Source organism: Aplysia californica, unplaced genomic scaffold (genome assembly GCF_000002075.1).
Source record: "Aplysia californica isolate F4 #8 unplaced genomic scaffold, AplCal3.0 scaffold00831, whole genome shotgun sequence".
In the NCBI taxonomy this organism is placed as follows: Eukaryota; Metazoa; Mollusca; class Gastropoda; order Aplysiida; family Aplysiidae; genus Aplysia; species Aplysia californica.
Genome location: NW_004798101.1, coordinates 160956 through 187304, shown reverse-complemented (window position 1 = coordinate 187304; position 26349 = coordinate 160956). Strand labels below are relative to the sequence as shown.

Genomic DNA, 26349 nt, shown 5'->3' with positions numbered 1-26349 from the left:
AGGATCAAAATCCCTGCTCAATGTATCAGTTTAGTAAGGAATCTCATTTTTTTTTCTACCGCAGTTCAACGTTGGGGTATATTACTAGAAACAAATACATGAACAGAAACCCGGACAATTGTTGAAGGTCAGCAACGATAACACAAAAAGAGGTTACAACAGTTAGTCTGCCGGATGTTGTACCTACTATCACCTATGCCCACAAACAGTGTGTGCGCAGGGTGCACTTGGCCTAGCCTAGTTTCGATTTTTACAGTGGACATGTTTTGTAATCACATGACATGATCACATGACAGACTATCAACAATTCAGTCAGACAGAGTTTGGTTGGCATTTGCCGGGTCAACCGTCAGTTTGCAGGCCGTTTATTGGACCCAAGCACAGCCTACCACAAGCGTAAGTGTCTTTGTTTAGTCGACCAATAAGCTAAACTGAGTTTTTTTTCATTGCACAGGGCCGATAATGCACCGATACTGAAGGTCTACATCAGTTAATGATTTATTTGGTGTCATTTATTGTGTTCACAAAGTAGGCCTAATGGCATGATAGACTCAACTTGGACTTGTGTTCATTGACACTGTTGTTGCAGTTGAGTCAGTGTTAGCGTTATCTGTCGGCGTGGTGATCTAATAAAATTGGTAGCGTCAATTGCCACCGAGTGACGCGGTGGCAATTGACAAAAATTGACTTTCTGTCAATTGCCACCGAGTGAAGCGGTGTCAAGTCTGAAAACAACACTATATCTTTAGCATTATATAAATTCATAATGTGTGTCTAAGACTAATCATCTAATGGGCCAATTTGTTCTCAACTAATTTCATTGGACGAGCATCTAGTCTAGAGCTACGGTACCAACTTGGCGTGTTTTCAATGAGACCGTGCTGTAGGCCTAGATCTAGGCTAGTCTTAGCCTACACTTTGGTGTAGAACCAACACAGGCAATTCTAGAAGTAGGTCACAAACGCACACAAACTCAAGCAGAAATTCACGTAATATCGGCCGGGGAACATAAATCGGGGGACGGGGGTCAGGAAAAGACACACACACACACACACACACACACACACACACACACACACACACACACACACACACACATACACACACACACACACACACACACACACACACACACACACACATACACACACACAGATGGACAGGCGAACGCACAACACCGAGCACTCGAGCACAATAACTAGATCTACCCACCAACGCAAAAGAGCTCCAATTTACTCCGTGGCAATTGACAAAAAGTCAATTTACTCGGTGGCAATTGACACTGACACTACCAATAAAATTTTCTCGACTCTCCTTTACGATTGATCTAGATCTTGTCTAGATCTAGATCTAGCCTAGTTGTAGTTCTAGTTCTACTGTCTCAACTAGATCTAGTTACTGGAGTAGTATGTTTTGTCGTTATAATTAGTTAATTAATAATCATCCAGAATCAGGATCTTAGAATCTAGAATCTAGTCATTTATTATATGAATTGAACTTGTTGAGCAGTATTGACTAGGCCATCTCTCAAGATCTTAACTACAGGCTGCTTGATTGGCTTGGCTATTACTTTTACACCTTTACTTTTGACTTCACTGTAAAATTTTTATTTAATTTGACACTTGACTTAAAAGTAATAAGACTTATATTAGGGCCTATTTATGGTCTGTACTGACTGGTGTCTGTCATTGATGGTAAAATGCTAATATTACGAAGTAGCTTGCCGTGCTTAAGTACTGTTAGCCTGCCATCATGTATTTAGGTTAGGCCCTACCGAAACCTCTTGAGTACACGTCTCATTAGTAATTATTCAGGTATTTAAATACCGAAATGATTTTTTCTCAGAACACTGCGAAAAATAAACTTGACCTATTTTTCCAAACGGTTTCCTTTTTTCGAGATTTGTTGGTTATTTGCGAGTGTTCTGCGTCATCTTTCATTCTTCCATTTGGGGGCTCTCGTGGCCTAGAGGTTAAGGTGTTGGCCTTTCATTCAAAGGTCCCGGGTTCGATTCCGGGTAGCGGCCAAAAAAATTTTCTTCTCTAAAATTGTCTCCTTTCACTTTCTTTCCTGATCTCTAACAATGTTCTGTTGTCTGCTTTCATTTCCACTTTCTGCCCCCACCCCCTCTCATCCTTTGCCCCATCCTCTGGGCTCCTGACTCTTTCTGCAGCCTTTCTACTGCTACTCCTTGGCTCCTCCTAACTGCTGTCTTTTAGCCACACCCCTGATCTTCTGGTAGGAAAGATCTACACCTAGCCTTCTCGGACAAGGGCGAAAAATCTCGGAGGGCCCGTGTGCAAGTGCGCACGTTAAAGATCCCTTGGTGGTCTAAAATCGATAAGAGTAGGCTTCGGCCGCCACCCGGGCAAAATTCAAAATTTCCTACCAACGAAAAAGTATTAGGTGTGTCCCGCGCGCTCATTTGACCTTATGCAGTTGCGAGCGCCGTAAAACCCTATACTAAACAAACAAACAATTCTTCCATTTTGCGAGGACTGGGAAGAATAAAGAAGCATTTTTGATCCCTCCACTGCCCCACGCTCTCCCCCCTCCGTTCACACCTTACACATACGCGGACCACACCATTCGCAAATAATAAAAAAATCTTGAGAATGGAAACCGTTCGGAGACATAAAGTTCAAGTTTATTTTCACGAGCGTTCGGAGAAATAGAGCCGGCCTTTTAAAACACATGCACTGTCAGTTAGGCACCATTTGGTATCATCTCAAATATAATACTAAATTGCAAACTAAAAATATCTTTACAATTCAGTAAGCCTATTTTTTGCTGTTTGTCTTTCTAGCCATCATTAAGTACGCCCAGGGGGCTCTCGTGGTCTAGAGGTTAAGGTGTTTGCCTCTCATTCAAAGGTCCCGCGTAAAATTTTCTTCTAAAAAACTGTCTCTTCTCACCTCCTTTCCTGCGCTCTAACAATATTCTGTTATCTGCTTTCGTCTCCACTTTTTGCTCCCACCCCCTCACCTCCTTCGCCCCCTCCTCTGGGCTCCTGACTCTTTTTTCAGCCTTTCCACTGCTTCTCCTTAGCTCCTTTCTACTGCTGTCTTTCAGCCACACCCCTGATCGTCTGGTAGGAAACCCCCTGGCACTACACATTAGTCATTTTGTTAGTCTCTGATTTGATTGATCGATGATGTGATTGCTTTATTCTCCCTGCAGATCACAATGATTTTACAGTGCCTCCTTGTGTCATTACTGACATGTCAAGTTGTTTATTCTTTGGACAACGGCCTTGCGCTTACCCCACCAATGGGTTGGCTGTCATGGGAAAGGTTTAGATGCAATGTTGACTGCAAGAATGATCCTGACAATTGTATCAGGTAGGAATAAATATTGCTTCATTCACCAATACTTTTTTTCTGTGGCTGTTTTTTAAGTTTCACTGTTTGGCTTTATTGACACAAGTGAGATATGTTAAACAAACAAACCTCACTTTTACCTGCAGTGAGTTCTGGATGGATAACAACAACAACCTGCAGTGAGTTTGGAATAACAGGCCTTGCCTACTAATTATATGGCCTCAAAAATGTTCCTCCTTGAATTTCCAAATGATGAAGGGCAGTAGTAGCAAAAATTATCCTAGTGAGTTTGATAATTTCAGTTACTGCCCCTTAATAAGCCCTCACATAAGATTTTCCTATGTAAGCCAAAGGCTATTTTCCCTGAAGTCTTAAACTTCTTTCATCTAGTAAAATCATTTTCACGCCATCGATGCAAGGAAATCCCATCCCCGCAATTATAAAGCAAGAAGAAAATTTTGCCATCAGCTCAAATTGACTGCTCAGTGTCAGATTCTTGTCATATGTCAGTCTTTGAAAAAGCAGTGGAAATGCAGAAAACAAATGTTAATGGGCTATTAAAAAGTCTTAAGCCTTTGACCACCTCCAGTTGGGATCTTAGAAGGGAATGGTAGTGTAATTCATTTTGATCAATCCTGCCTAAGATGGCTACCTGTCTAAGACGTCCACTTTTCTCCTCGACAATGGAGGCCCATCATAGATTTCACTGTTATATCTATATGCGCATAAACATGAACATGACATTTTTTTTTTGGTCCGCAGTGAACGTTTGTATATGAAAATGGCTGACTTAATGGTAACTGAGGGCTTCAAAGATGCTGGGTATGAGTATGTTAACATTGATGACTGCTGGCCTTCCATGGAGAGAGACAGTGAAGGTAGACTGGTGGCTGATCCTCTCAGGTTTCCAAGTGGAATCAAGGCACTGGCCCACTATGTAAGCTATCTCTTCTCTTTGTATTTTGGCTAGATATTATGTCAGTTTTTGTGCTGGCTCTATATAGCTTTCCCTTTTTTGTCTCTTTCATTTAAAGGGTTCCGTGATTAAATGAATGTTTTCATGATTTTTATTAATTTTGCATTAAAATGTCTTTGTCAAGAAAAAAGAAAGCTTGGCTCTTCAGACCTTGTTATCAGTAGCAGGATAGGCAAATTTTAGAATGTGTTGTTTTTAAGTAGGATTAACATAACCTGTGAACATAAACAACTGTTCCAGTTTTAGTGTGGCTTCAACTTCAAAACAAACACAAGTTTGTGTTGTCAGGAATATTTCATCTGGCTCCCCAAGAAGGAATTTTGAAGACAATGTCTATGACATCTCCAATGAGACTGTTGTGGTGTCTTGTGCTTCTTCTGTCACATATTGATAATTTATTGATTTTACAAACTCTAAGACATGAAGTTAAAAAAAAGTGAAAGATATACCACACTTTTTTTCCGACCTTGAGCATAATGTTAACCCGGCACTCCAGAGCAGACCCGACTATTATCCTTTTAGGCATCGAACGTGTGCCTCAGGGTGTGCTGAGGTAAATCTCTAGTAGTGGACTTAAGAGTGCTCAACCTGAGTCCTTGAAGCTCACAAACCAGGGTTGGTTAGTTTTTCTTGATAGAAGACCATTTGACTTTTTTTGTTTTTAGTATTATTTTTCTTAGTTCTTTTCTCATCTATTTCCCTGTTATGACATGTTGTTTGAGCCATTTCTGTCTTGTAGCACCACTAATACACCTTTCTCACACAGGTGCACTCAAAAGGCTTGAAGCTGGGCATTTACGAAGACTTCGGATCAAAGACCTGTGCTGGCTATCCTGGCAGTGAGTTCTACATGGAGACTGATGCCAAAACTTTTGCCTCGTGGGATGTCGATATGGTGAAATTTGATGGATGCAATTCTGACCCAAAGGACATGCCATATGGTGAGGTGTTCATGCAGAATACTTTTTTTGCTCGCTTCATTTTGCTTCTTTTCAACAGCCTCATGCCTATCTTTAAATATAACGTGATGCTTCCATGAAGAACATAGAGAATCATTTTCCTAAATTCTTTTACTTTTGGGGAAATTTTACTATTGAAGACACTCGTTTTAATAAGTACAGTAGTCTCCGCCTAAGATCCCACCGCTTACGGTCCCGGTTCGCTTAAGATCCCGCTGTTTTAAGAAAACAGAATTATTACTATATAAAAGGGGGTGGGGGGGGGGGGGCTCGGTCAGAGATGGAAAGCTATAAATTTTCGACAGGTAAGGGGGAGGGGCAACTGGATACGCGTAGATCTTGAGACTCATGATAGGATAAAAAGTGAAAATGGCATGCCTCATCCCACTATGCACTGTGATAGTTCACCAAGGTTAACCTCTCTTTGCTTGCCATACGTCATAAACCCACCAAGCGGTCATGTTAGTTCATTTTAGAGTGGAGGGAGACCATTGTACCTATTGTGAGCCTTAGCATGGGTCACCATAGATTCTTCCCTGGGTTCGTCGGTTAAGATCCCGGTTCGCCTAAGATCCTGCATTTCCTTGCTCCCGAGCACCGGGATCTTAGGCGGAGACTACTGTAATCCAAAGACAGCTTCGTGTCGGCACAGTTGGGGTAAACATTGTTGTTAAGGAAAGTTATGGTATGGGTACTAAATTAAATCATGTTTTGTTGTTGTATGTGAGAAGAAAGGAAAACTGATGGATATAACAGGTACGTTATGCATTAGATCTTTTTAACTGTGTCTACCTGATTGTGCTGTATGTTATAATTATAATAATTAAAAATAATTGTTTTGTATCAATGCAAAGGGTATCCTGTGATGGAGTTTTTCATGAATAAGACTGGTCATCCCATGGTCTACTCCTGTGAATGGCCGTTGTATGAGTATTCTCACAAGCTTCCTCCGGTTTGTGGGCATGTGGCCTCTGTGGTCATAATTTTGTTGTAGTCAGTGTATGTGTCAGCTATGCTGAAGGAAAATATAAAGGGAAGTAAGAGTAAAATTATGGTATTGGGGGGCAAGGCGTTTGGAGGGGACTTATGGTTTTTGCCTCTGTCTATACTTATGTTTCCTGCTGTATTTTGAAGAACGTTTTACTAAAGTGATTTGCTAAAGACAAGCCTTCAGTTCATCACATGCTTGGTCTTTGCCATTCACGTTTGTCCAAATCTGGTATATATTCTGGCTGTACAGTAGGGAAGTTTAGTATCTCCCGGTTGTTGGTTGACGGGTGTTCTGGTGTGGTTTGATTCTTCTTTCCTATCAAACATCTATCGTCTTTATCTCCCCTCCTTTTTTGTGTTTGTTACTCTCTTGTAACTAGAGTTGGGGCGAGCGGACGGACGGGTTCGTTACTTGCGGATTCAGTCAGAGCGAGCGGGTAACGGACCGCCATGAGAGCGAACTACGAACCTCAAGACAGTTCGTTTTTTGGGTCCGCTCCACAATTTTATTCACTGGACGGGCGGGCAAACGGGCGAATTCTAGCAGACGAGATACTCGACGCGAGGTTATGCCCACTGTCTATTGTTTGTTAATTAGGCCTAATGTTTCAAGCCACTAGCGGTGCCACAGGGAGTGAGAGAGGCTGGTGACGTAGTACTATGTGTGTAACCTTTCACCTTGTGTGTGGGCACACTGTGTACGTTCCAATTATCGCAAAGGCTGGGAGTGGGGGCGGGGGGGATTTCCGCCATGAACGCCTAGCTACAATGTGAGGCAGGAGAGTGATTTTTTAATTATTTTTTTTTTGGGGGGAGGCGGGGGGGTTGTAAGTTGTATGCAATGGAAGGAGTCGCTCCCGTCCATCCGCCCATCGCTAAACGAACTGTTGTCTCTGTCCGATGTGTAGGGAGTAGCGAACTTCTCTTCACAAACAGACGTTTCGTTACCCGTCCGCTTGTTTGCGGGTAGTGCCAGCGAGTAGTTCGATACTCGCTGATGCTAATTTTGCGAGCCCGACCCAACACTACTTGTAACACCTCAAATCTTTGGCACCTATATGAACTTATTGTGTTGCAAGTGCCGTAAAAGACTTACTAAAACAAAACTAACAACAGTATCTCCAGCTGGCTGTCACCGCCTAACTGGCATGGAGCTAATATTTCATGATACTTATATTTTATGGAAAGGCAAGATAAACAATTCTTCCAAAAATATTAATTTTGTTTGTCAGCTATTGTTTTATTTATTCTGGATATGGATCTGTAAATTCGACTAGACAGTGACCATCTCTTTTCTACTTCACTGTGGAATCATGTGATGGTATAATAATCTAAATGTTCCAGATATTGAGTTAAAAAGCGACTTGTGTAAAACGGATATTACTGTTGATTTGTCCATATGACCAATTGTATCTTTGAAAATGAGGTACAGACTGTTTCAGAGCAGGATAAGCATGGTCTTTTTTGTTTATAAGCTTGTCAAAGTTTCTTTCTCTGTCGTGTTCAATCAGGAGATCATGTGTTGCAAAATGCCACTTGAAAGTCACCTTTTTGAGTCATGAATGAAACACAAACTAACGTGTCTTTACATTACTTTCTCCACACAATTCAGGTTACCCCATTATGGAACATTTCCTTAATGTGACTGGAAGGCCGATTACATACCTTTGCCAGTGGCCTCTTTACATGTGGGGTTCTGGTTTAAAGGTGCATTAATTACAAATCTGAATAATGCTAAGTGCCCAAATCATATTTGTCTCTTACTAAGACTGAAGCAAGATTATGTAAAAGACTACCAACATTCATCCGTAAAAAACAGTTATGGTTATAATAAGTAATCTAATAACAATTTAAAAGAATTTTTGGACTGTCTGTCTGGACACCTTGTGCGTGTATTTACAAAGTCATGACTAGAACAATGACATGGCTATGGTTTCTATTTTGTATGAAGTGTGACTGCAAATGCTTAGCTTGCCCCTACTTATCTTCCCATCATGATCTGTTTACCTGTACTTTCTTTTTATTGCGAGTGGACTTGACGAGGGATTGTTTCTTCTGTACAAGGAATTCTCTTGACCTCCATGTAGATCTGATGAATCAGGTCCATGGGTTACACATTTCATTTCTCTTGTCGAATCTTTTTGACTGATGCTCAGCATCATTCGAATTATATATTGTTGGAATATTTTCTTAAACCACTTCTCTAGCAAGGCCCTGCTCAAACAGCCACTCTGTATCATTTAAATCCATAGAAGCAACATTGTCTCAAACCTCCAGCTCAATCTCATTTCTGGAATGATGGTCAAACTCTTATAATGGGAACATTTATATGAGTACCACTGCCTCCTTTCGTGAAATTATCACCTTAGTTCAGGTTGTAATTCTTGCTATTGTATTAGATGTGCCCTCTTGAAATATACCTCCTTTTCACTAAAATCATCTGTAACATATTATTCTGAACCAGAACAAAAATCACGGATACTGAATCTGAAAGAGGTGTACAGATTTCTGCGAGTCAAGAACAATGGATCTTAATTAACCTCAGAATTATTGTTATCCTTGTTTTTCGCTCTTCAAAAACTTGTAAGAATCTGAAAAACTTGTCATGGGTCATGCAGCAATAAAGCATCTACCATTAGCAGCTGTTGGGAGTTAAACATTCATTTAAATCATCTTATAAAATTCCATAACTTAAAAAAAAAAATGTTCTCTGTTCATGACAACTTAAGTCTTATATATATATATGATGTATACCACAACTGCTCAAAGCACTACCTAAGGTTTTTTTTTGTAAGTGTTTTACGGTGCTCACAACTGCATGAGGTCATATTAGTACGCATGACACATTAAACATTTTCAGTTGGCAGGAAATTTCGAATTTTTCCCAGGGGGTGGCCGAAGCCTACTCTTATCGATTTTAGACCACCAAGGGATCTTTAATGTTTGCAACTTGCACACGGGACCTCTGAGATTTTTCGCCCTTTTCAGAGAAGGCTAGGTGTAGATCTTTCCTACCATAAGATCAGGGGTGTGGCTAAAAGACAGCAGTAAGATGGAGCCAAGGAGTAGCAGTAGAAAGGCTGCAGAAAGAGTCAGGATCCCAAAGAAGGGGGCAAAGGAGGTTAGGGAGGGGGTAGGTGCAGAAAGTTGAGACGGAAGCAGAGGACAGAGCATTGTTAGAGAGCAGGAAAAGAGGTGAAAGGAGACAATTTTAGAGAAGAAAGCTTTTCCGTCGCTACCTGAATTCGAACCCGGGACCTTTGAATGAGAGGCGAACACCTTAACCTCTAGGCCATGAGAGAGCCCACGTCTAAGTTTATTCATTTTACTATATATATACTGAAACTCATTTAGAATTTCTAATGCTCCTAAAAGCAGGCCAACTGATTAAAAGACTATTTTTGAGTTGGGAACACTAATGAGACTGAAAAAAACCTCCCAAGTGGATGAAATGTTGATGCAGATACTACATTTTTGTTCATTTTTCGAGGCATTTATTATTTTGACTGCAGGGAATTTCTAAGCTGCCCTGTTCGTGAGAGTGTTTCTGCTTATGCTTAGCTTGACTAAATGTACATTCTCATCTTAGAGCTCTTTGCTATTGATGGAAATGTTCATTTATGTTATATCAATTAGTTATAAAGGTGTGTGGCTTTCCCTGCATCTGCTTTGATTGTGACTTTAAGTCATGATATCCCTCTCTGAATCTTCAACAGTAAACCCAGCTGTTATTAATGATTGAGCCACAAAATACCGGTGAACCTCATGCGTGATGGGTGGAGGTTCTTGTTTCGTCGACTCTCTCTTTTTGGTTGTCAGAGTGAGAGTGTTATTATTGTATTATTGTTATCTATTTATTGGCAAAAAACATAGGTGTTCTCATGCACACTGGGTGTAATTTACAACTTTGCAATATTTCTGCACAATTTAGGTTATCCTGTTATGGAACATTTCCTCAATATGACGGGAAGGCCAATATTGTTCCTTTGTCAGTGGCCTGGTTACCTTGTTGGAAAGGGTGTAAAGGTGTATTGAGTATACATTTATTTGCATGATACAAAGCCTTCATCTTTACTGATGGAGTACAGCCACTGTGGCTGTAACATTTTTCTGCTCCCTTTTGCTGTTTTTGCACTTTTTGTTTTTTAACTAATCATCTGCATCTATGATGATTGAAAATGCTAATGAATGATTAAGGTTGACCAGTTCTTTGTTTGTTGGTAGACCAACTGTCCTTTAGCCTGTGCCTATGGAGCCGATGGCATGTAGAATGTTGCAGTGTTTATGTGTGGTTCTTGTCTTTTGTGGTTATTGAAAGTTTTGAAACAGCAGTCCAGTCATTGTGTAGACTTCAGGGTTGAATGTTCTTGCAGTTTCTTTCTTTTGAGGTTTTGATCTTTCTTTTATTCAATAGATTTTTGACTGACAGCTTAAAGAGCATTCTCACAATCCTCCTTTGGTTAGTAACTGGATTCAAGAGCCATTAAATGTTTTGAGCTTTTCTTGTGCCACCTTATATGAAAAAGACATTGTTATGTTTTATGAAGACCATACATTTTACCTAGACTTGGATCATTTTCTTAGTGTAATGGGAAAGTGGATTCTGTACCTCTACCATTGGCCAGTTTACATGTCATTTCATTGTATAAAAGTGCTCTCACCATGTGTCACTTTCCATGAAATAAAACAATTGAATTTTTAGAGAAATTTGTTGACATAGTGGTCAACTGGCTATAGCGCCATCTGTTTTTAGATCTCCGATCTCCCAAAGATTTTGGGGATCCTTTGGTGATTATTGAAGGACTTTCAAGTCACCTGTAAGTACGTAAACAATGGTTGACCATGGTGATATTATATCATCTCAATTGTGACTGTTACTCGTTCCCTCTCCCTTGCTATTTCTCCATTGGTATTCAGGCTTATGCTGCTATTTGTTTTCTTTTTGTGCGCCCTTCAGGTTACCCTGCTATGGAACATTTTCTGAATATGACAGGAAGATCGATTCTTTTCCTTTGCCAGTGGCCGGTTTATATGTCATATGCTGGTTTGAAGGTTCTTTCATTGCAAATCGATCCTCATGATACATAAGTTGTTTGCTTAGGTTTCAGGTTTTTAAAAGAGTAGATTTGGTAATATAATGGTCTTTTCTTTTATTATAGCCACATTTTGGTTTGAAATCTTAGACTTCCCTTTAATTTTGGTTTATAGCTTACAGTTACCCATTATTCATGGAAAATTAGCTCCCATGTTAAGGACAGATTCTAATGAAATTATCTATCAGTTGCTGCTCAGTGACCCTTTTTTATTTTTTTTTGATGCCGTGCCTTGTTTCAATTCTTCTGTGCTTGTGATGGGTCATTTTTCTTCGTTTGATGTCTGTGTTTTAGAAAGATCTACCTTTTCTTTTTAATACTGGGTCAGTTTGGAGAGAAAATGGAGAGTTGTTGAGTTGTTTTTTATTTGATCTAGCATTACCTACCATACATGTTTTATCTTTATTATTTTTCTTTTAGTATGTTAACTATATTAATCATATCAGATTCTTTTTTTTGAAAGCGATATAGATGAGACACAACTTGAGCAGACAGCTTTTGAAAGATACAACTCAGACAATATTACTGAAGTTATGTTAGCTCAGTAGGGTAAGAAACTTGACTAACACCTGGACTTCTTGAAGAGACTGCTTTTTATGTGTAGCTTGGTTTAAGGGTTAATAACTGTTATATCGGGAATCCTCAGTTAGGCCTACATGTTCATACACAACAGCATTTTTGGCTGGTGGCTCTCCTTTGGCAACCAGGCTTCAACTTCAACAGCTGTCCTCTTTCCCTTAACCGTAGCATTGACCTATCACATGCCAAGCCAGATATGCCTTGCTTCGTGATAAGGGGGTAAAACTTTATAATGATTAATCTGTTGATTAATGGGACTGGAAAAATTGATCTCTCCGCCGTTTTAACAGCCTGAGCTGATTTATTGAGAACATCTGTAGGTTCAAGCCGAATATGATTAATTTGTGAGGAGAATGACCTCTGTTTCAACAATACTTATAGACTCAGACAGTGGGATTTTTGTTTATGATTGATGTAAGATAAATGTTGACTTTGGTTTCATAAACTATTTGCTCTCTTTGAACATTTGTTTTCACAGTGTCTGAGAAAGGTCCCTGTCCTGTTTACATAAACTTGTTTGAGGTTGAAAGGTACTTATTTCGATCCTTGCCGCACTACAGTCCGCTACTATTTACTAAAAACTGAAAGTCTGGCAGAATTGCCCCAGGTTCATCCTGTTCACTCTTTTTCCTCTCCACCATTTGTCTTTCAGTTTTCATTGGTCTTTATCATTTTGTTGTTGCCTGTCCTTTTGATTGTAAGGACATCTATGTTTAGTGTATCCCTTCTGAGAATCCACCATTGAGATTGGCTATTTTTTTTTTTTAGGAAAGTTGATTTATGTGTGTATCAAGGAGGAGACAGTTCATAGGCTCTCTGGTATATATTTTTATTGTTTAGTTACTGTTGTCTTTTGTTTTTAGTGAAATGTTCCTGGGATGTCTTGCTTGAATGGCAACTTTGCGTAATAGTGGAAAGTGTAGGCTGTCTTTTGAATATGAATATGTCTTTTGTTGATGTATTCACCAAGTGATGAAAACTCCAGACATTGTGTTATGCCATTGAGAAGATTTCTGTTTCTTTCTTTTCTGCTATTCTTGTCAATTGAATTGTATTGCTTAAAGTGTTTTTACTTATCACTTTTGTGGTTGATGGGCGCTTTGACCTGATCTTTTCTCATCCTTTTCCTTTTGTTTATTTGGTATCGCTCATCTCATTAAAGCTACAGAACAGTGACTGGCTGTAAATTTTATATATCAACAACTTTCACCATGCCAGCTTAGATAGTGACTCATTAAGTGCTCACTGCGCTCACACACTGTTGCCAGGACCAGCCATGAATGGACTGAGGGCTAAAAGTTCATAGTTTGGTTGTGTAGTGTTGGGTTTTTAAAGGTTGCAAGAGTTTGTGCAAATAAGATTTTTGTTGGCATATTGTTTGACACGTACCCTGACTACATCAGGACTATATCATTTTGAAAAAAATATTAAATGTAAGAAAAATAATATTATTTATATTTTAAAAAATCACCTATTATTTTATTAGAATCTATCGTAACTTGTAGATGAAAAGGTTCTGAGAAACACTTTTGGGTAATGGATTTTAAAAAGTAAATTTGGACTCATTTATAACATTTTTAGCCTTTTCTTAATGTCATGTGACATTGGTATAGATGCATTCTTAAGCATTGTTTTAACTCACATCAGTTGCATTTCCAGTTTGTGCTATTTTATACAACATCTACATACGTTTTCAGTTAGATGTGATGACATTTGCTGTTTTGGACGAAGTTTTACTTAATTTCAACTGAGTTCCTGAACAAGTCATATTGTTATTATCAATTTCACTTGAAAAACTATTATTATTTATAAAGTAGTAGAAAACTTATAGGTCTGTGAACAAATTTGTGGATTACTGATTCCTTTGTTGGGAGGAGGGCAGAAGTGTTGGATAAAATAATGAAATTCATTGAATAAGGCAAAATAACCATTATACTCAGTCTCTGTTTTCCAAAATAACTTTCTGTTTTTAGAACTGGAAACTTGAAAGACCCGGGTAGCTGTAAGTGAGATTGCTCAAATTGAACCTTTCTTTGGTGTCAGAGAGCACTGGGCTTACAAGCAAAAAAAGAGTAGACTTTTTGGTTATAACTTTTCAATGCTATGTGGAGATTTGTTTGTACTACCTTGTTAAGGGTGAGGTGAAACATTATATTCTGTAAATACTTAAAACAGATCAGTAAATATTCAAAAAAAATATTGTCTAAACAAGAAGATTAGTTTCCAATGATGGCTGACATGACAGGTAAGTGCAGTTAAGATCCAATAGATGGCTTCAGATTACACACAGGGTTTGTGAATTTGTACAGTTGTCGGCGTATAAATTGAAACATAAAAGAATTTACCTTGGTCTATTTCAGATTTGATTTTTTAAAACGACTGATGTTAGAGTACGATAAATGCTGATTGGAATTGCCTCTTGAAGCTCTTCATGATTTTTATGGGCTTTTTTTTGTGGAACATTCACATGTTAGTTTGTGACTTTCAGAGATGCCATATATTTACAATGCATCTCCCAAAAATGGACGAATGTTCCATTCTTTTCTGTCTTTGCTATTGTTGTTGAATCAGTGTCCGAGGAAGTCTGGTTTATACTTTTTTGAAGTTCTTTTACCACGTTTCTGGTCTTTTAGAATTAAAGTTCCGCTTTTTCTATTGATATCCTCAGTTTGCTCTTTGTTTCGTTTTCTTTTCATCATGGATGTCATGGACTTGAAGAGAGCAGATCCTTGTTGCTCTTCATCTGTGTGTTGGCATTTTGAGTGTCCCAGTCTTTATTTTTTGTAGTGCTTGTCTCCTGATTACTTTGTTGATTTTGTTAGACATGCAGCAGTTGTGTTAGGGATTTTCAGCTTAGGACTGTACGTTGAAAGGTCTCAAACCAAATATTTATTTTCTTGAAAAGCATGTTTTTATTTTGACCACTTATATAGTGACTTCAGTAGATAAAACTTTGTTTTGTTTTATTTGACTTGAATTTCTTTTTTTGTAATATTATTACACAAGTTTTCATTATTCAAAATAGTTTTATAATTCCATTTATGTTGACACTATGGGCTGGATGAGAAGAATGCCATCATATTGTTTTTGTACTGTGATTGTTTGAGCTCAAGTTCAAGACTTCTTGAGTTTTTAAATATTTTTTCATTTGGTTCAATTTAGTAATTATATTTTCCCCTTAGAACCCCCATAGCGCTCCGTGCTCCATTGCTTTTCTTTTTAGCTTAATGTCAAAACCAAATGCTTGGCCGTGTATTCTTGCAATTGCTTAATAGCTTTTCAAAAAGCAGTGCTTATGGTTTTTGTTTTCTGCTTCTTTTTTTCATCCCATACGTTAACTTTTTGTGCCACTCTTGGTATCAAAGTTTTGTTCAAAGGCATTGAGTTATCAGACAATTCACAAGCATTAGGCTCAAGAAATTTATCATAAATAATGCATGACAATAAAGTTTGTAAAGTAAAAATTGCTCAAAGTAAATAATCAAACCGATAAAAATCGAATGCCTATAGAAAGAAAAGATAAAAGCTCAAGAAAAGTATGTTAGTATTCATGATAATGATAAATTCATTTTGAAACATTTTAAACCAATCATTTTTGTTGGTTCTGAAGTTGTAAAAGTAATTTGCTTGATAAAGTTTACCTTATCAAAGTTTAAAACCTGAAATTGACATTGGCTTATTTATTCTGTTTGTAGAGCACATTTTAGAATTTTTTTTTTTATATCAATGAACAAATTTTCACTTTTTTCTATTTCATTAATAACACACCGCAAATTTACGTCAATATTTACTTGATATTAATAATATTATAAGTCTAAAGTTTGGAAATTTTTGCTCAATGAGAATAGTAGCTGTAGTCTTAGTTGATTTACAGTCTTAATGAAGCATGTAGCTAAGACATGGTATTTAGAATACTAACTTTTGCTTCAGGGCAGATTGGGCATGTTAACTTCATCCAGCCATTCAATGTTGTAACAAAGCGTATATATAGTGTGTAGATATACAGGGTTTCACACAAAAATGTACCTTAATATTACACCATGAAATTGTGGTATAGTTCGAACAACTTCACTCTTTCCCAACTGCACTTCATTCAGAGGAACTTTGATAAATAAATTTGTTTAATTTCATTTTTTCACTTCTTTTTTCATGGCATAGTATTGTGGCTGTGGTCTCAAAATAAATAAAAGCCCAGTGCTTTGTCTCATTGTAGTAAACAGGGATGTTTGGAGTCCAAAAAGATCACATTAACCACCAGTGTTTTAGAAGGTTTGTCAGACATGTCTTAAACAACAAAAAAAGCAAATTTTTTGGACACTTTCCCCAATTCAGGTTCCAATGGGAACGCAGTTATGGTTCTGAAATTATTTTAGAAAAAGCTGAAAAAAATTAAGATACGTTCGTCTTTTAAAATTTAAGAAAGACAACATTAATTGTGAAAAGATTGGAGTGACATCCCCTACCAAGTTGGATCCGGGACAAGATTGGTACCTTGTGGAAGTCAATAAATACTCTCCCATCTTTGGCACATGTGGGAGACCAAAATATCCCATGAAAGTAAGACACTTCTACTCCTTGTTCCATTCTTTGAATTCTGCAGATTTACTTTTTATTTTAGACAAAAGCTATGTTTGTACGATACAGTGTCTACATTTTCTTAGGGAGGGAATATATATTATATAGTTCTTCTCTGTGAGAATTGTGGACAATTCTAACCGATCTGACAACATAATCTGGTTCCTAGTGTCATGATGTCGGGAGTAAAACCTACCTAAGTTCCCTGGAAATGTGGTGTTTGGGCTTCTCTCTGGCTCATCATCTCAGTGCATTGTCTGATTGTTATTTTTTCATGACAGAGTACAGAAAGAGGAGAGCCACTAAAGGGAGTTGGAAGTTGAAAAACTGAACTTAAACTGTGGTGCATACTCTTTGTTTGTCTCAGTGGCTGTAACAAGATTGAGCCAATGCAGCACACATGATAAAATAATTTGCTGGCCTGGGTCCGGGATAGGTTTAGATTTCCTTTGGTTTGTTAGTATCCAAGGTTAGACTGAACTCCAGATCTCAACCGACTTGATTTTTTAAAATGGGGGACAGGGTACCTCAAAGATAGAGACAAAGTGCAAACTATGGCACCCTTAGGATTATGCCTCTGAAATAATCTTGAAACAAGGTAGGGTAAAAAATAGGAAACTTTCCTGGATATGTTGGAGCAGGAGACTAACATCATCAATGTTGACACAAGTAAACATTTCATTAAGAACTTCAAGGTGGGACTTAACTTGTTTGCAATTAATGGAACTGAAAACACTTGGAGAACACGCATTATTATTACTCCCCTGAAATCTCCTTGAGAAATTGTGTGAATTGGTTGGGTCTTTTTTTTTTATTCCTAGAGAAATATTAAAATTGTATTGGAAATATTAGATTTACATTTTTTGCCTTTTTTCCAACGTTTTTATGTTTCTTGAGTGGAGTTGTTCAAATTTGAAATGATGTGCCATTTGGTGTTGTTGCATTTCACGGTTTAGGCAGAAATACTTCGGCTTAGAGGGCTTTGACATTTTTGAAGTGAAACCCTGTAACTAATTAATTTGTACTGTTTTTAAACGTTAGAACTTGAAAATATTAACTGCATCTAGTGAGATTTAGTAAAATTTGAAGTTAAGATGAAGAATTTCTTCAATATTACTTTTTTTTTGTGGTCAGAATTTTTTAAAATACTGATTTAGGGCTACGTGAACAAAGACTCTACAATGATTATGGTACCAAAAGCTACTTTTAATTGAGCGTGATGACAAAATGATAGTAACGTTAGATATGTTACCACCCCCCCACCACCCTTTCCATGTGGTGCTGAAAACAGCCGGATTACGCCGCTGTTCGTCGCAATTGTAACCAGTGGCGCAACTATAGGGACGTGCAGGATAGCTGGGAGTCCGTATCTGGCATCATAGATTTCTATGGGAAAGATGAGGGCGGATTTGCTCAATATGCTGGACCAGGAGGATGGAATGATCCAGACATGGTGAGTTTCAGGTGTCGAACAGGACTGCTGCTTTTCCAGAAATATTATAGTCAAACTTGTCTAAGATGGCAACCCATTGTCGAGAAGAAAAGTGGTTTTTTAGACAGGTGGACATCTTACACAGTGTCATAATGTAAAGAGACACTGGGATGAGGGGTGTAGTGGCTGTTTGTATTGGTTGGTGATTGTCTCGTTCAGTTGGCCGTTAGTAGAGCAGGTTCGACCGTGCGTGGAAAAGATTACAAAGGGTTCCATATTGTTATTTATGGTATGACTATTGTTGCCCTGAAGAGTCTGTCAGGGTTGACAAAAACTCACAAACTTTTATATTTTCATTTGGTGTCGACATTTTTTGCCCACAGTCCTTTTGCGATATCTGGATATGAAGGAGAGGATATGAATTATGATGTTGTCTTTTATGTTCACCTTATTCCCTGCAACATTTTGGCTCTTGGTATCTGTTGATCAAACTGGTACTGGGTGTTTCTGGTCAGAGTTTTACGTCAGCTGTGAATATCAAGATTGGGAAATTTGAAGTCTTCGAAAAGTTTCTTTGAAATTGAAATCATGTGTTTGATTTCTTTCATTCTGGTGTCTTTCTAACTATGCCTGTAATTTCGTCTGTTCACATTGTATGATGGGATGGTTGGGCTCTAAATAGATCAGTTCCTAAACAAATTCAGAATAAAATTATCGATGCGTTCTGTATTTTTGTACAATTTCAATATTTTGTTGTCTAAAGCCACTTGTAGGTCCTTCTTTTGTTTCTGTCCTTAGTCTGTCATTCTCAGCTATAGCGTAGTGAATTTTCACTTTGATGTCTTCTTTTTTTTCTCAGTGTCAAACTTAACATTTTTATTTGGTACACTTCTGACATCTTTGTTTGTTGAGTTCTGTTGTTTGGGTTAGCTGCAAATGATCTGTTTTGTGTTGATGGAGCCATAAAAATTTACAGTCACATCAGATCTTTGTGATTAAACTGAAACCTGTGATGGTTTGAGGAAGACAAGTTACAGAAGGTAAGTTGTCTATGATTTGTTCAGGAATTTTAAGTCTCCCATGGGACTTATTGTTTCTAAAAACAGCATTAAAATTGCATTGTTCATCTTACAAAGCACAACTGAGCTGCTATGGAACTCCTAAAAGAACAGCAAGTGTCATCGCATAGTAGGGTTAAAAACCCCCCAACAACCTTACTTCTCCTTTTCGAGAGTTCTGTGTGATGACGCTTGTTTTGGGGAAATATTCCTCCCAAGTGAATCTGTTTCCCATGTTGTTTGTGTAGTCTAACTACGCCCTCATTGCCAAGTCCTGCAACTTGTGGAGGAACTTTGGGGATGTGACTGATTCTTGGCCAAGCGTCCTCGGCATTGTCGATTATTATGGCAATAACCATGGTAATTTCAGCTATTTTGCTAAACCTGGAGCCTGGAATGACCCTGATATGGTGAGAGTTATGAAATGGTGATTTCTGTTGAAACCATGATCTACAATATGTAAATTTTATGTTTTGTCGAATGTTTTGGTGGAATTTGTTCTTGGCAAAGTATGACTTGTTATTTGTGCTCACTTTCAGCTACCTTAATGAAATCTTGAATCTCAGATTCTTGGGAAATTAGTTTTACTTCTGTAATTTATTTACTTGTTTGGAACATACGCCCAAGCGCAAACACAGAGACACTCATGCTGGTGTATATGCAGGCAGTGTCGCAATCTAATAATGCCAAATGACTTTCGATTAATTTATTTGCTATTTTTTCTATCTATGGAGACTGGTTTCTCCTAGTCCTACCTTGTTTGTGATTTAACTGTCTTGGAAATATGTCGCTATTTGCTTTGTTGCTCTCACATAAGGTATGTTATAAAGGGTATGTTGTTTATTTTGTATTCATTATTTTCTTTTATGGTATATAATAATTGAAAATTTAGATTTATTTGGTGGGTGATTGGCGGGGTCTCTTGTGTGGTTGGCTCCTTCTTTCCTATCAAACATCTATCGTCCTTATCTCCCCTCCTATTTTGTGTTTGTTACTCTCTTGTAACACCTGTAATCTTTGGCGCTGACATGACTTATTTGTGTTGCAAGTTCCATATAACCTTGTACTAAAACTAAATTTAAAAAAAATCCTTTCAGTCTGTCTTCCTTTTTGCACACACTAAATGACCACTATTGTGCTGACAAGTTTTTGTTTAGTTATCCAAACAAACAAACTTGAAAATGAAAATATAATTAATTCGTCCTTTCTTTAATTATTTCCCATCCCTTTGCCTGCTTGTAGTTAGTAGTGGGTGACTTTGGCCTGAGCTACTATCAGCAACAGGCTCAGTTTGGCATGTGGGCTCTGTTTGCTGCTCCGCTCATGATGTCCGTTGACCTCAGAAGTGTGACTCCTGAGGCCAAGGCGATTCTCCTCAACAAGAACATCATTGCCATCAACCAGGACCCCCTGGGCAACCAGGCTGTTCGGCTCTTTGAGGTTGGTACTTCTTTGTTTTCTCATTCTCGAAATAAGTTGTGGTATGATGAATCAACACTTCTCTCGTGACTCTCATGTGAGTGTTACATATTCCTGTATTCTCCATTCATCCGGACAAAAGTTTCCTAAATGGTGAAGTGCTTCCATTTATGATACTCTGCAATTCTTCTAACGCTCTTTGAACTGTGGGATAGAAATTTTATGTCCCTGCATTTTGATATTCAAGTTTGTCTACAAATTACAGCCAGTCGATAGAAAAATAGAGTCTGCAAAAATGGCTTGATCACCATGAGGAAAATGGTAGGGAAATAAGTGATACATATATATAAGTCTATAAATTTTGATTTTTGTTTAATTAAAGTGTACATGCATTATTCCAAATGGTTGGTGTATAAGTTTTGAATTGTCATTTTGTTTTTCCTGGTAAAAAACAAACAAACCTTTCAGTCTGCTTTGCAGAGCTTCGGCTGTAAGCATTTCCCTGGTTTTTTAAATATGTGACATTTTATTGGGGTTTTATGGACAAATATTCTTCAGTTTATGTTGTTGTAGCTAAGAACCTCTGCATACTGAACAGTTCAGAAAGATCATGGGCGTTTCAAGAGTTGCCTTTTCCCTATCATCAGTTGCTATGCGTGAGTCTGGATTGTTTTTTTTTTTCCCTTTATAATTACATTGTACTGTTGTGAAAACGTCCTTCTTGCAGCCTCTGGGATAAGGAGTATTCCAAGACGGATAAAACAATCTGTGGCTAATCTATTGCACAAATGATTTTGATAGATCTGTAATCCACCGCATGTTTTTTTTCTCCATACTTATACTATACTGCCTTTTAGCCATATATGGCCACTAGCTGCCTTTGTGCCTTTAGTACAACTTCGAGCTTAAGGCTTACACTATCATGTATTACTTTTGATTGCCACTACAATTAAGACTAATTGTCTAGTCTTGCTGTCACTCCATCTTTGTTCCAAATAAAATATAATTGATAAATTCCACTGTATTGATCCTCTCAAGGCATACATAAAGACACAAATACATAATACATAAATGCATGAATAATACACACTATCACAAATATAAAATGGCATCTGCAGTGTAGCTGTTAGGCGATTCACTGTTGCACTCAGAGAACCTGAGTTTAATTCCTTGGAGAAATTTTTATAAAGTATCTCAGTCTTTATGCCGGGATGTTGGACCTCTGTCAGCCTTGGTCTAAGTCTAAGCCCACGCCTTGTGATCTGAATTGTGTAGATTGGGTTAAACAAAAAATACCTTGAATCTATATGATAAAAAAAAAAATCAAACACAAACAATCCTCACACCATTGCTGATTGCCACTAGTTCTGAACAAGGGCCATCCACTTAGATGCAGTGTCAGTGTCACTGACACACACATGTCATTATTGTGAGCATGATCTCATTAAATTTGGTAGGGACCTCTCAAATTTTTCAAAAGTGAAATAGGAAACCACCACAGGCTTAATTCTGGAGTATTTTATAACAATACGTTGTGATCATTATATCTACACTTTTATAAAATCTTAAGCTCAAATTCATAAAAGTCCGGCTCTGTCATGGTCTGAGGAATACTGAATGCAAACTGCGCTTAAATTTTGAGGGCTGAAGAGCATGTGGTTTCCTCTAAAAAGTGGCAATACGGTTTGCACTACTAAAATTATACATAAATGAAATATAGATGATACAGAGCTGTTGATAGGTTCATACACACTTTTGTTCTCTACATTATTTTTTTAATTTTTGCCAACTTTGAAGCATGGCTAGGAATGTAAATAGTGTGTGGGAAAATCATATTCAATCCTAAATGGAGTCCAAATTTTTTTTGTCCTTGATGAATGGTTCCCTCTCAATCTTGTCTTTCTTGTATGTATCTGACCAGGAGAGTTGTTTGTTATATGAACATTGGATGGTTGGAGGACGCCATGGGTTGGTCTTACTTCTTTTATTTTCCTGTGTTGTTCCTGTTTGTCTTGCTTTTCCGGCACCAAATGACTGTTATTTTGTCACTGTGCTTTTCTTTACTCAAACAAAAACAGCAAGTAGCATATTATTGTACCTTTTATTTCATGGCCTAATCTGTGCAGGTGCCAGGATCCATCTCAGTGTGGGTGAAGAAACTGGCCTTGCCCAAACCTGGCACTGTTGCCATTGGCATTTTGAACAAGGATGATGCAGGTGTTCCTGTCAAGTACAAGACCTCCTTCCAGGACCTGGGCTTTACTAACAAGGGTGGCTACAGTGTAACCGAGGCCTTCGAGAACAAACCAATGGGCTCTTTCGCCCTGTCCCAGGCGTTCACCATCAGCGTCGACCCCACTAGTCTTTTCATGATGATTGCCCAGCCCCGCCCTTGATAGGCGTACCTGGTGATCCTGTTTGAGGTGAAACAGCATCAAAGTGTGGCAAATTTTTTACATTTTATACATTTTATGTCTCGATTTTTATGTTTTACCATGTACTTTCTTGAATAAATACTTTGACAATTCCTAGTTATTAAAAAAAATTAAAGTTGTGATATAACAAGTTTGTATTTCAATACATTGTAAGACTCAGTATTATAGTAATGTTTACATTCTATGAACAGGGTCAAGTGAATGTGTGTATTGTCTCAATCACAATTATTTTCCTACTTTCATGTATATGGGAAAATTTTGATGTGTGTTTCTCAAATTTCAATAACAGTTCATACTTTTTCCTGAAGCAAATCACCTCAGTGAATACAATTTTGGATTCAAGAATGATTAAAAAATTTTTTTATGCCTTTGCCAAGCAACCGAAGACAGACAATTGAGATGATGGTAGTGAAAGAGTTTGTAAAATTTGTGCACATAAATGGTCATTATGTTGAGATACAACGTCTGGCATCATCGGGCAAAAGACAACTGGGGCCTTGGTTGTGAAACCTGAAAGCTGAGTCTTTTGACTCTGTAAAAATTGTTGCCTTTGTTGCATATGGACAGCTATGCTTTGGGTCTCGAAATGCTTTAGTTCTATGCAATGTGGACATGAAAATGGTACCAACTTTGTGATGGGACTTCAGATGACTTCTTTAGAGCAAGCCTACTCAGCCTCAGGTGGTTACTTTGAGGGCTAGGGCCTACTATACAATTGTCTTCTGCTTGGATAATTTTGTTTGTTCCTTACTTTCTTGGTGAAACAAAACTTAGAGACATGCAGAATTCTTTTTCCCTTTCCATTTTGACTTTGAGGGAAAAGTCAACCAGAACAAACATCTGGCCTCTTCTTTGTGCATTTCTAGTTATTTCTCTGCACATGTATATCCAGTAATGCTCTGTTCTCAGGGTGAGAAATTTGCTTGGTTCATTCTATTAATTTCTGTGTAACAATTTCTGTGTAACAATTTCTGTGTAACAATTTCTGTGTAACAATTTCTGTACAGCATTTCAGGTTGTTCTTATACTTGTCAAACTTTATTCCTCATTTGTTATTTCCAATGAAGGCTGATGTAGTTAATCACTGCAGGCTTTTCATCGGAAATGTTGGTCTTTTTGACCAGAGTTCCTCTTCTTCATTTATTGTGAAATGTCTGGTAATGGCAAAGTTTTTTTGTTTACCTTTGAAATCACTTTAAAAAAAATCCTTTTCCGGTAAAAAAAAAATATTTGATAGTATTTGTTGATTCCATTCTCAGGAAGAAGCCAGAAGTAGAAAATATTGTCTCGGCTGTTTAGATTGTGTAAATTATATAAGACTGTGTCACAATTTTATTGTTCTCATTTCTGTTACCGGGTACTGGTATGTTGGCAAGTAATATTATTCAGAGCTTTTCATGCTTTTTTCTTTATGGGCACAATGTCTGGAGGTTGGTACAAATCAAATTAGTTTTTTTTTCAGTAGTGTCTTGATAATTTAACCTTTCCAGTGATCAGAATTTTGATCTGAATTTTCTCTTCTCACTCTTCTAATCATGGTCAGCACATGATACCCAGTGAAATAACTTGATGTAACCTGCTCTGCTCTAATGGTAATTTGAGAGTAGATCTTTAAAGAAGGAAAATCAGTTTTGATGAATAAGTCTTCATAATAAATTTCCAATGATTATAGAAACTAGTATCATCTTTCTTTTCTATGAATGGTTTTTGTTACTGACGATCTACGATGAAAAAACCCCCAGCAAAAAGAACCCCCAACATACCACTGTCAGTTATCCTTGGTGGGGAATTAGGTTACCACGGTATGTTTGGTCGAGGCAAGCATGGAATCATTCAGAGGTTATTTTAATGCTGCATCAAAATGTGCAATAGCACATTAACAGAGATAATCATACCAACTGGTCATTGCTGTTCTTCCCAGTGCTGTCCCCTGGGTTTTTTGAAAGCTAGAGTTATCATGATTTTGCTGAAGAAACGACCCCAGTCACCAAACGCATGAAGGCCATGTCATGGACAGTACTTTCATTATGTATTTCTATAATCGGTGGGATAGTGATACTATTATAACTATAATTTTAAGTTCTTTTGATGATCTCATTTTGTATTGATGACTGGTGTTATCCTGGACAAGAAGGCCTTTTTGCTTCTTTACATTCCATAATAATACTCGGACATAATGGTACTGTTAATATGTCTATTGTTTAAGAAAAGAATTTTGCTATGTACTTAGTTGGGGCATCTGACTATCCATGCATGCATACATTTTTAATATATAAATTTGTGCATAGAAAAATAGATGAACTATATCCATCTGGGTAAAACGATTTTGTCCAGTCATATTTACAAAGTAAGTAAATGTTATGTTTAAGTGATACATTTCATATTAAACTAATAATAGAATGCCTTTCCAATCAGCAGTGAGATGTGTCTTTGCTAAAACAAAACTACTTTTTTTCAGTACAATAATCATCAGCTCTGTAACATCCCTCACTGTAACATGTGTGACCTCTTCGGGCCGACTTGTTTACCAAAGTTTATGACTTGATTAGTAACATGTTCTGCAAAATATTGATCAATCGTCCACCATCATCATTATCTCTAGGATCTTTTAAACGAGTCTTCAAATCCAAATTTCTCCTGAGTGCTCTTGACTGGCACATAAAAAATTAACCGAAGACTTATGTCTGTAGTTTGCCATCCAGTCATTGACATTGTTGTGGAGCACCGTGACTGAATGAGAGTACTAGTTGATAGTACTGATAGGCCTACTGTGTGTACTTTTGTTGTGCGTTTAGAAAAAAAAAGAACAATAACATTGTTGGTTTGCTCGTCTTTTTTCCCTGTCCACCACTTTTGGTTCGAAGAGGAACACGAGGCTACGTAAATTTAATTCCAATGATGTTAATTAGAAAGTCGACTCAGACTTTGACAGGTGTCTTTGTGCGTTTTGGCTATAGAATTAAAATCAGTGGTTCAATTTTTGGCTCATTCTTTCCTGACCGGGAGGATTGGTATTTGGTTCTTTTAATCAATTATTTCTCATAATTTTCATCTCCTTAAGGGGATTGTATTATTTATATATTTATTTTTACTGGTATCCATGACAATGTCACTTTGACTTTGTATTAGAAGTATTCTAATTTGATCAGTGAAACAAAAATACTCCCGTTTTAGTTTTATGTTTTTGCCTTCTTCCCTCATTTTTTAAATTTTGCTTTGACTTTAATTTACCTGAAAAAATAAAGGTATTTTTAGTTAAGAAAAATATTGTATTTTTGTTGTTGCTTGGGGTTATATTTGTATGTTCATGTCATGTTGCATCAGTGCAATTTCAAGTGGAACCTTTAGAGTCATGTCTAAGAGCAAATACATCTTAGCCATGCTCTCATACAGTTACATATGTACACTCCCAGCGACTCAAACTATGGCAACTGGCATCTGTGGTGTCATTTTTAGGTTTAGGCTCCTCACTGTTGAATGCAGTGGATGTGAGTTCAGTTCCCTAATGTGGAC

The 26349-nt window shown here is 37.6% G+C and overlaps 1 protein-coding gene across 5 annotated transcripts; it reads left to right on the top strand.

The window, feature by feature from the left end:
• Nucleotides 1-26101, top strand: LOC101847379 (alpha-N-acetylgalactosaminidase). 5 transcript variants are annotated; one of them, XM_005109924.3, is made up of 8 exons: nucleotides 1-396; nucleotides 3181-3341; nucleotides 4083-4257; nucleotides 5063-5237; nucleotides 7858-7952; nucleotides 17784-17945; nucleotides 20225-20422; nucleotides 22528-26101. In XM_005109924.3, the coding sequence occupies exons 2-8, from the start codon at nucleotides 3187-3189 to the stop codon at nucleotides 22795-22797; spliced, it is 1230 nt and encodes a 409-aa protein (XP_005109981.3). In that variant the 5' UTR covers nucleotides 1-396; nucleotides 3181-3186; the 3' UTR covers nucleotides 22798-26101. The 5 variants fall into 5 exon arrangements, with proteins under 5 accessions (XP_005109981.3, XP_005109982.3, XP_035828653.1 ...); XM_005109925.3 differs by lacking the exon at nucleotides 7858-7952 and adding an exon at nucleotides 10177-10271 and having other exon boundaries at nucleotides 2-396; XM_035972760.1 differs by lacking the exon at nucleotides 7858-7952 and adding an exon at nucleotides 6110-6207 and having other exon boundaries at nucleotides 4-396.
• The last annotated feature ends 248 nt before the right edge of the window (nucleotides 26102-26349 follow it).

Bases quoted from the DNA above. Each gene is read 5' to 3' on its own strand.
- LOC101847379 (XM_035972760.1), top strand. From the start codon at position 3,187: ATGATTTTACAGTGCCTCCTTGTGTCATTACTGACATGTCAAGTTGTT. The intron at 5,238-6,109 runs GTGAGGTGTTCA...ATCAATGCAAAG, and splicing joins CCCAAAGGACATGCCATATG to GGTATCCTGTGATGGAGTTT. The intron at 20,423-22,527 runs GTTGGTACTTCT...TAATCTGTGCAG, and splicing joins AGGCTGTTCGGCTCTTTGAG to GTGCCAGGATCCATCTCAGT.